Source organism: Medicago truncatula, chromosome 3 (genome assembly GCF_003473485.1).
Source record: "Medicago truncatula cultivar Jemalong A17 chromosome 3, MtrunA17r5.0-ANR, whole genome shotgun sequence".
Taxonomy (NCBI): Eukaryota; Viridiplantae; Streptophyta; class Magnoliopsida; order Fabales; family Fabaceae; genus Medicago; species Medicago truncatula.
In genome coordinates, this window is record NC_053044.1 from 2153664 (window position 1) to 2163661 (window position 9998).

General features: G+C 31.4%; 1 protein-coding gene across 1 annotated transcript; it reads left to right on the plus strand.

The window, feature by feature from the left end:
* The first annotated feature begins 658 nt into the window (after window positions 1-658).
* Window positions 659-4404, plus strand: LOC11409139 (WPP domain-interacting protein 1). Its single transcript, XM_003598227.4, has 3 exons — window positions 659-821; window positions 996-2017; window positions 3432-4404. Exons 2-3 carry the CDS (start codon window positions 1024-1026, stop codon window positions 4163-4165), a joined length of 1728 nt encoding a protein of 575 aa, XP_003598275.1. The 5' UTR covers window positions 659-821; window positions 996-1023; the 3' UTR covers window positions 4166-4404.
* The last annotated feature ends 5594 nt before the right edge of the window (window positions 4405-9998 follow it).

Here is a 9998-nt window from a genome sequence, read left to right on the forward strand (position 1 = left end):
CAAGAGCAACCATACGATTAAAAGAGACATCACATTTTTATCCAAAATCTTATAACTCGCACTTGCACTTGCTAACTCGCACTTGCTACACAACAATTATAAGAATTGATGTTGTTGCCTGCTTAATTTTGTGTTTTTTTTATCTTGATTGAACATGTATGAATGCTCCTTGTTTGATTATGACGATGATTATAGTTGTAATACTAATTTAATAAATGTTAATCTACCGTAGAATAAGGTTAATTGTGGGTGGGTTGAAAAAGGTAGGAATAGAAAATTATGTAACCCGTAGTTGAAATAGAAATGTAATAATCTATTTATTACTATTATTTATGTTCTCTCAACCAAGACTCAATTACATTCTTTAGCATTTTTCTTATCTTAATTACTTATTCATCCTAGAAATGGCCAAAGATTATTCATCAATTCATCCTACAAATAAGTCCTAAATCACTGTGTTTATCTTAGTTTTTTTTATTGATAAAAAAGTAGTTTTTAAAATAATTTAAAAAGAGAAACAGGTTGTCAAAAGCAGCCCTAAACCAAGTTGAAAGCCAACAAAATAATTACCACCATGAACTTAAGTGCTTTTGAGTAATTGACCTCTCCAAACGCCAAAAAAATAATTCAATCATTTCATCTCTTAAGAATAATAAATAATAATAATTAAATGCACGTTGCATTTATTTATTTATTTGATAAATATCATTTTCTATCATTTTTCTCTTCGTTCTTTCTCACCCTATAAAATCGCAATTCCATCAAAATCCCAATTTCTAGGGTTTCGATTTCCAATTCATGGATTCATTTATTATTAAAAGGTAATTTACGTTAAATCTTAGATCTTCTTCTTTTTCTCTCTCATTCGAGTTTTTCCTTACCCACTTATTCATAATTATTTTTATTTTTATTTTTTAATTTTGAACATCAATTTTGAAGTGAATTTTAATTTGATTTGTTGCTTCAAGCTCAATTAATTCAATTTTTGTTCTCAGATTTAGCTAAAAGAGTTGAAATTGGAATATGGATTTGGGAAGTGAATCGGTGGAAGAGAATGAAGTGAATCACGATGAAAATGGAATCAAGGGTTGTGATGAGAAATCAGGGTTTCAATTTGATGGAAATTTTGGTGTTAAACCAGATCAAGAAGGAATTGTAGCTGAATTGGGTAGTGAGGAAGCTGTGAATTCCAAAGGGGCACCAAGAAAGGGTGTTGGGTTGAAGAAATGGAAGAGAATTAGGAGGAATGTTGTTAGGGATCATAACTCGAGTGCGGATGAATCCGGTAAGGTTTTGAAGAGGGGTTTATCTGGGTCTGGGAATGTGAATTTGAGTGAAAATCTGCGTGGGGTTAAGGAAAAAAACGATGGGTCTTCGAGCGCGTTTGGGAATGTAGTGTTTTCTGATGGGCATGCGATCCGGGGTTCTAGTACGGATTCTAGATATGCAGTTGGATCTGGTTTTGTTGTTGGGACTGATTCTGAGAATAGTGAGGATCGGAGTAGTAAGTCTTCAACTGCAGCTAGTGAGCCGAAGGTGAGGCATGAGAAAGGCCGTGGTAGTAGGAATACGAATTCGAAGAATTTAGTGAACTCGGCTCAAAAGGTTCAGCAAGGAAAGGGATGGATTGAGAGCTCTGCGAAACCTGGAGGTGGTGGAAGAGTTAAGTTTGAGAAGGAAAATTCTATTTCCAGTTTGGATTCAGATTCGAGATCCAACTATAAGCAAGCTGTCTTTAGTACGGTTACTAGTAATGGAAAACATAGTGGTAACCCCCATGTTTATGATGGAGATAATGATGGTGAAGCTAATACTAATGAACATTTCACCGAGGAACATGAAGCTGGTTATGGCAACGAAAATGGTGAAGATGAAGATCTGCAGGAGAATTCTGCAGCAAATCAGTCTTGGGATGCTCCTGAAGAAAAAAGTGAGAACAACCAGTCTACAAGCGCTGAAGATCCTTTGATTGAGTCTATCAGGAGCCTTCAGGCCGTCCAGGAAGCACTTGAAGAAGGTTTGTCCCTCCTATTTTGTGATATGTTTTATTTTTATGGGAAACTCTAAATCTATTGCCTCTTGTTGCCAATTTGCAATTGAGATTGTTGTGTTACTGGTGTTATAATCCTTGAGAAAACGTAACATATATTGCCTTATCATCAGTTTGTTGACCATTGGATTTTGCTCCAAGATTGAAAATTCAACTGTCAGTTAAGCTGCTAGCAAGGCAGCTTATAATACATATTACTTTATAAGCATTATACACATCTTATCTTTAATTTTTTAGAACCTTAAGTTATGATGGTTTACACTCTACAGGTATAGTGTAGTTTGCCTTGTAAGTATTCTTGATGATTTGCTTAATCAAGTGATCCATCAATAATATATTTAAAACCGTTATCTTGCATATTTCGATCTGTGCTGGTGGTTAATATAATGTCAAACGGGAAATGAGAACCTTGGAAAGTTTCTCTAGCAGTTTATTTCTCTACATGAAATTTTTAATGTCGAAAATTTATGATAGATGCAATTGTTGCATTTTTCATATTATTTCTTGAGAATAGGTTGTTTATTTGTACATGATGTGAGAGGTCCATTTGGCCATATTATTTCATTTTTAATCTCATGCATTGACTTGATGGGGAGATAGAGGGGGATGTGAATCATAAGATCCAAGTAAGATGGTTGGAATGGATCAATGTTTCGGGTGGAATTAGTGATATGATAAAGAATATCTCAAGCTTGAAGAAAATCTTACACCATTATGTTTTATGAGAGTATTGAACTGAATGTTGGGCAGTAAAAAGCTACAAGAAAAAAGATCAATGTTACAGAAATGAGAATACTGCATTGGATGAGTGCTAATACAAGATAAATAAAATAAGATTAAGAAATATATGTTTAGAGAAAAGGCAGGGTGGCTCCTATTGTAGAAAAATGAAATAATCTTGTTATTGGTGGTTGGGGATGTGTGCTAAGTTGAAGATTTGTAGAAACATCGTAAAGATGTAGATCAGATGGGGGATGGTCCATTGCTTGACGCTGAGGAAGACCAGTGAGGTCAAACCATTAAGAAAGATATTGGACTTGAATGATTTTTAGGTACGAATCATAAATATAATTGGCTATACGACATGACTTGAGCCAACAATAGGAAACAATGATGCAAAGTAGGTTATTGACTTTTTAATTAATTTTCTATAATACTCCATATGCTATTTTGCACTTAATTTCATTTGCTTAAATTTATGGTCTACTGATTTTTTTTTATTTTTTAAATCTTGTATTGTAAGCTAATTTAAGTTTGTCTGTCAATATGCTGAAAGTAGTATTGGCATTTTTTTTATACGAAGTTCTGTCTTTTTCTGGAAGAAAAGAATCGAGTATGGTATGCTCCATTGCTGATAACCAATTTGTATGTGCTCTTGCAGAAGTCCAGAAATTCAGGGAGATTGATACTGAAGTTGTCTCACCAGAAGACGACTCAGCTAAGTGTAGCAGTGCATCTGCTGGAATCACTGCTGTTGATCTTGGATTTCATAAGTCATTCTTATCTAGTCATTCTAGTGCAGATGAAACCAATCAATCTGCTTCAAGTTCCTTGGAGTTTCAGATATCGAGTTTGAAACAACATGTAAACCTTTTGGAAAGCAAGCTGGGGGAGTTGCAAGGCGTGCTTTCTTCGAAGGATTCTAGGATAGTTGAACTTGAAACAGCCTTGAGTAGTGGTAAGTTTCCTAAAGAAGAATCTGCCAACACCCTAGGTTATAAAGAAGTAGAGTACGAGATCGAGGATCTTTTTAGGCAAAAGGTTGAAGCTGAGGTTGAATACCTAGCCATCGCTAAGGTGATGCAGAACTTGAAGGTTGGGGCAGATTTACAATTTACATTATTGGAAGAACAAGAGAAACTGTCCGAAAATCAAGCACAGGTTCTCAACAAGATCATAGATGCAGAGAGTAAGGCTTCAGTGCTGAAGAACAAAGCAGAAGAGTTGGAAAAATACTGTGGTGATAGTTTAGTAATTGAGGAATCTTTTTTGCTGCAGAAAAGAGTATGTAAGGTGTCATTTTATCTTTTCCTACAGTTCATGATGTTAATCTTGTTCTTTTGTTTTCTTGTGTCACAGTTATCCCAAAATTCTGGGGTTGTTGTGCCCACTTAAGCCTGCAAAATTAGTTTCATTTTGTGTATTCTCAAAAGCTTGTTTTTTTTTGTTCATCTTGAATGTAAAATTTCCTTGTTATATAGAACTTACCCTTCTTTTTTAGGGTAGGGGATAGCTTTCATTTTCTCTCCTTGTTCTACTATCATTTTGTGCACAACCTTAAATAATTCACTGTAATTTGAGTTTGGGAAAGATACTGGAGATGTTAGATATTTATAAGTGAGATTTCACATAAATGACTGAGACGTACGTTTGGTTTATAGCATGTTTGAATCTGCTTTGCGTTCCAAAGTTATATGGCCGTAATGTTATCGAAACTACGACTTCTACTTTTTGAGTAAATACTCTCTGTCAATATTTTTGAGTAAATATTGAAGGTTTCTTTTTACCAAAGTAAGTTAGTCCTTAAAATTGTAGGGTTGTACTTGTATGAACTATTTTTGGAATGGTAAAATGTTAATCAAATTTGTCTTTTATGTTGGGATCTCTTATCAAATGCACCTGTGCCATTATTCACTGTTTAAATTTTACTGTCATCCTAGTCTCTGCAAATGTCAATAAATAGATTGATTTCGCTTAAAATTTGTGTATTCAATGCATTGGAGATTAAACATTTGACTTTTTTAAATGAATAATTTTTTCATTTGAAATTCTTAAACAGTGCTCCGAAAACACTAGTTAACAATTAACAAGACCCTTAAAACTTGTCAATTTCTGATGTCATTTCAGAATATCGATAGCAGTCGGGGTTTAGATTGATACATTCTACAATATCAAGAACTATCTACTATTGTAGATTTAAATGCACACATGATCTTCTACTGTTACTCTTCTGGATTCATGCAGACGTGCTATTCCTCTGTATTTATGCATCATCCATCTTACCAAATGTTGAATTTTATGAACATTTTAAGTGAAAATGAAAAATTATAACCGGCAAACAATATTCATATGAATGCAACAAAATCAGACGGTCAATAATACACAAACATAAATAGATATGTTAAAACCAGCCGGCCTACACAAAATTTCATCCTCTTTCGTTGATACCATTAAAATGACAAGTGGTTTACTTTATACATTAGTACTTAACTATTAATGAGAAAAATAGGTGTAAGCACACATGAAAAAACTAATGGAATCTCTCAGTCTATAAAAGAATAATACATAGAGATTGATGATTCATTTTATAATAGGTCTTTTAATTAATTTGTCTAAGGTCCCAAAACTTTTAGATTAAACTTTGTTTTATAAGCAAAATCATTTGTTTAATTGGGTTGTTTAGAAAAGCATATTGTTTATTTCTTATTTTTCAAGTCCTTAATTAACATAATAAACTGTGTCCTTCAACAATCGGACTATTAGAGTCTTCCACATGGCATTAAGGCTCTGTTTGGATTGATGGAACATAATGGAGCGGAGTGGAATGGAACGGAATGGAATGGAGCGGAATGGAATGGGATGGAGCAGAGAGTCCATTCCACTGTTTGGGTATTTTATGATGGAGCGGAATGCATTTTCCATTCCATTGTTTGGAAAGTTGACGGAATGGAATAAATTATAACTTTTTATTCCATTTTTACCCTTGCTTAAAATATAATCTTCTATTAAATTTTGTTGTTTCTAATATGTTGAATATTTAAAATGTATATCAAATATTACTGCAATATTTTATCATCTAAATTGTACTTTATAAAACATTTTTTTTCCATCTAAATTGTTTTACTGTACTATATATTAAAATGGATTTCATAATATAATCACATATTTTTAGAAAATAAACGTTTTTATTTATTTTTTGAATAAAAGAACGAAAATTAGTTATGATATAAATTTTATACCTTTTCAATAAGTAGAACTAAAAAAAAAAAAAAAAGATTTCTCTAAATCGAAAGGTTTATTTTAGTTTGATAATGGAAGCCATATAAAAATAATTTAATATATTCTAATCAACGTTAGTGTTTGATTGTTTTTTTTTTTTTTTTTTTGAATTGTACGTGTTCCTAGTGAAAGCAAATTAAAAGATAGCCACACGTAAGGTACGTTGAAGAACCGAAGATGAACAAAGTTGTAAAGCTGAAGAAGAAGAAATTTAATGAAGAGGTTGTATTTGTAATTTAATCATTCAATAAATAAAGTTATTAGTGGTTCCATTCCATTCCACCCAAATTGGAGGGTAGCCAAAATGTAAGTAAGTAATGGAATATGATGGAATGAATGCCATTAGGTTCCATTCCATTCCATCCTTTTAATGACAATCCAAACAATGGAACAGTAATTTATTCCATTCCATTCCATCCCATTCCATCTCAAACCACCAATCCAAACATAGCCTAAGAGAAATTGAAGATGCTTGGTAAAACAACAATCCTTCACTTTTATTTTTGCTTGTTAAAATTAAATTAAATTCAAACGAATTATTAATATGGATTAAGTTGCAGAATCCATCATAAGTTCTCAAGGTGATGTGGCACGGTGGAATCCATTTAGGGCTTGTTTGGAATGACTAAATTTTGAGCATTATGAGATTAACTTATGCAAATAAATAAGTTTTTATGTTAATTTATAAGATTTCATTAACAAAAAGTGAATCTTCATAAACAATTTTTTCACAAACTATCTTGATAAACTTATAAATAATTCATAAAAGCTAATTATTTGCATATACTGTTTTTTCATAGCTAAAGAATAAGGTAATTCAAACAAGCTTTTAGACCACTCATGGTGAGTTACACCACCGAAGGTATTCTAAGCTCTGAAACTATGAGTTTCTGGAAACACTATAAAAATTGTATGCAAAGCTCACTCTTATTCTCGTTTTAATTGCAATATTGGCTTATATGTAAATTCACGTTAATATGGTAAAGGTTAAACTCATTAGGGTTGATCTGATTGTGTGGCTTGAGACGTTGGAGTGTACTTCTCTCAAAGTGTTCGATTCTCTTTTTCAGTTGGCTCACTATGCTTCTTAAATAATAATAATAATAATAAATGGTTAATTATAATAGTAAATTACGCTTCCCTCCTCTAAAAGAAGCTTGATGTAATGAGTCAAAGAGTTTAAAGGAGCAATATTTGAAATATGAATGTGAACGCTTATAAATAAGATAAGGCAAAGGAAATAAAACATGAAAATTGTGATGTCATAATCATATTTTCTATTAGTATTCTCCTTCTCTAGATTCTCTCTAATTCATCCTTGTTTATTGTACTCATTCAAGCTTATACATTAGCTATGAAACTTATTCTACTCCATTTTATGGTATTTTACACTTGAATTACACTATCACCCCCTTTAATGTTATAATATACATTCTACTCCCTTAAAAGTAAAAAATTTAAAATACATTATATTCTTCTCCCTTGAGAGATGCTTGGATTACCCACTCCAAAATTACATTTTAATATACAAATTATGATCCACACCATTCAAGAAAAAGTAGTTAATTTCTTTTTAATCTCAATGTCAATGATAAAATCAATTTGATTATTTTATTATTAACTTAATGATTCAGAATATAAAATATATTTTTTATTACTTATATTTCATGATTTTAGAAAATTTTGAAACTATGTTAATGATATTATATATAAAAAAATTAAGTTAATGATAATATATATCAAAAATAAAGAAAAATATGATTCAAATTTTGAAGATAATAAATGGATCCACACCCTTTTTCAGTGTCATGTGTGTGTTATATTATTGTTGCTATACTATTAAAAATAAAAAATATTAAAGGAGAGAAGTGTAGATTTTAACATTAGAGAGAAGATCCTAAAAAAAAAAACATTAGAGAGAGGAGAATGTAATACAAGTTTCTTTCAAGAAATAACAATGTAAATTTTTCTAATACATTTTGCTTTTTTTTTTTTTTTTTTTGTCTAAATACGTTTTGCTTTAACATGGAAGAAGAGTGAATATTTAACATAAAAAAGGAGATAGTGTTGTTTAAACATCTCTCATAGAGGAGAGTGTATATTATAAATATAATTATATCTAAACTGTTTTCAGACTTATAAATGCCTTTACACCAAAAATACGAACTATATACGTTATTAGTTTTTTATGAATAGAAAATTGGTGGTTTGCGAATTAATTGTCATATTGGCCGTAACATGGATTCAATGACAAATTATCTAGTAAAATATTTTTGTGAAAATGCGGCGAAGTAGCGAAATTCGATGCAAATCAAAGAGCCAATGAGTTAGCGACGCAAATTTGAGATCGAGAACCAACAATTAGGGAACGAGAATAGAGAATAGGTGATTTAACGAATATTGATATATAGTGCAAATTGGAGAATCGGTGAGTCGTGGTTCTGAGGAGTGAGCTGCGATTCTGAGCAATATACAACGATAATTCAATGATCCATTGTTATGGATTTACGATGAAGATTCAACGACTCTCCGGTTCCGTGATTTTGGGATTCAGTGCTCTCATGATTGAGTGTTTGATGAAGAAATGAAGATAATGATTCTGTGTTGGGGTTTGTTTGAAAATGAGATTTTGAGATTATAATGAAGGAATGAGATTTTGAGAGTGTTTGGGCTTGTTTCGAAATAAATAAATCTCTTCTCTCTTTTTCAAACCCTAGCTGTCAGTCACCTATTTATTTTTCTTGTCTATCGAGGAGGGGTGATTTATGGTCAGTTTAGACCCAAAATCACTGAGTTGGTTTTCGTTCTATCCTAATTGAATAAGTGATTTCCACATATTTTCAGTTTTCTTTCATTTGTTTTTGTGATTTCGTCGTCTCTGCACGACTCTGTTTGTTTTGATTTCTCGTCTTTGAGCAGTGTGTTTTTGATTTCTCGTCTTTGTGCGGTGTGTTTTTGATTTCCCCGTCTTAGTGCGGTGTTTATTTGATTCGAGTTGAAGATTATCTTTGAGCAAGTGTAGATCTGATCAATGACTTTAGTGTCATCAACGTTGTAGACCTGAGAGATGAGTATTCCGAAGACTTGAATATAGTCATATTTGTAGACATTTGTACTTTGCCGTTTTATGCTATTAATATGGATGTTGTGAGTTTGTTCGCAAATTCATCCTTTTTGTTTATAGTGACTTTGAATTTATATTGTATCAACGTACTCTATCAATTTGAATGAACGAATGTCGTTATTTTTGTAATGAAAAAACTAATTTGTAATAAGAAATATAAGTGATGAATTATTTTTCAAGTTAAAATATCATGAACAGACACTAAAAAAGTCGACACTCATAATAAAAATAAAATTGTACTATTTTTATAATTCTAGTTAAATAGTTGGGTTTTTACTGAAATTAACTTCCAACATAAATGGTAGTTAAAATATGGTAGCTAATAATGGATTTTCTTGTGTAGTACTCTAGTCCATATGATCAGAAATGCTATATGGTGCGAAGGCACGGAAGGAACATATCATAATGAAGAAAATAATATCATAATGTTTAATTCTAGGGTTAAAAGTGCTTTTCACCCTTATAATATATGTCATTTCTGATTTTCGCCTTTATAAAATTTTCAGTTTGATTTGCACCCTCATAAAAATTTTATTTTCCGGAAAACACTCTTAATAGGCCATTTTCAGATTTTTTTTTTTAAGAAATTTTGATTTTTGAATGGTCTATTAAGGATGTTTTCCGAAAACCAATAGAGTAACCGTTTGTTTTAGATTTTTTAAAAAATATTTTTAATGTTTTTGGACATAACACAATTAATAACCAAAACAACCTATCAATATAAATCAAACTAATAGAGTATCCGTTTGTTTTAGGTTTTTTTAAAGTATTTTTAATGTTTTTGTTATGTTGGTATGTAAGCTTTTTCTAAGTAGTTTTTTTTCT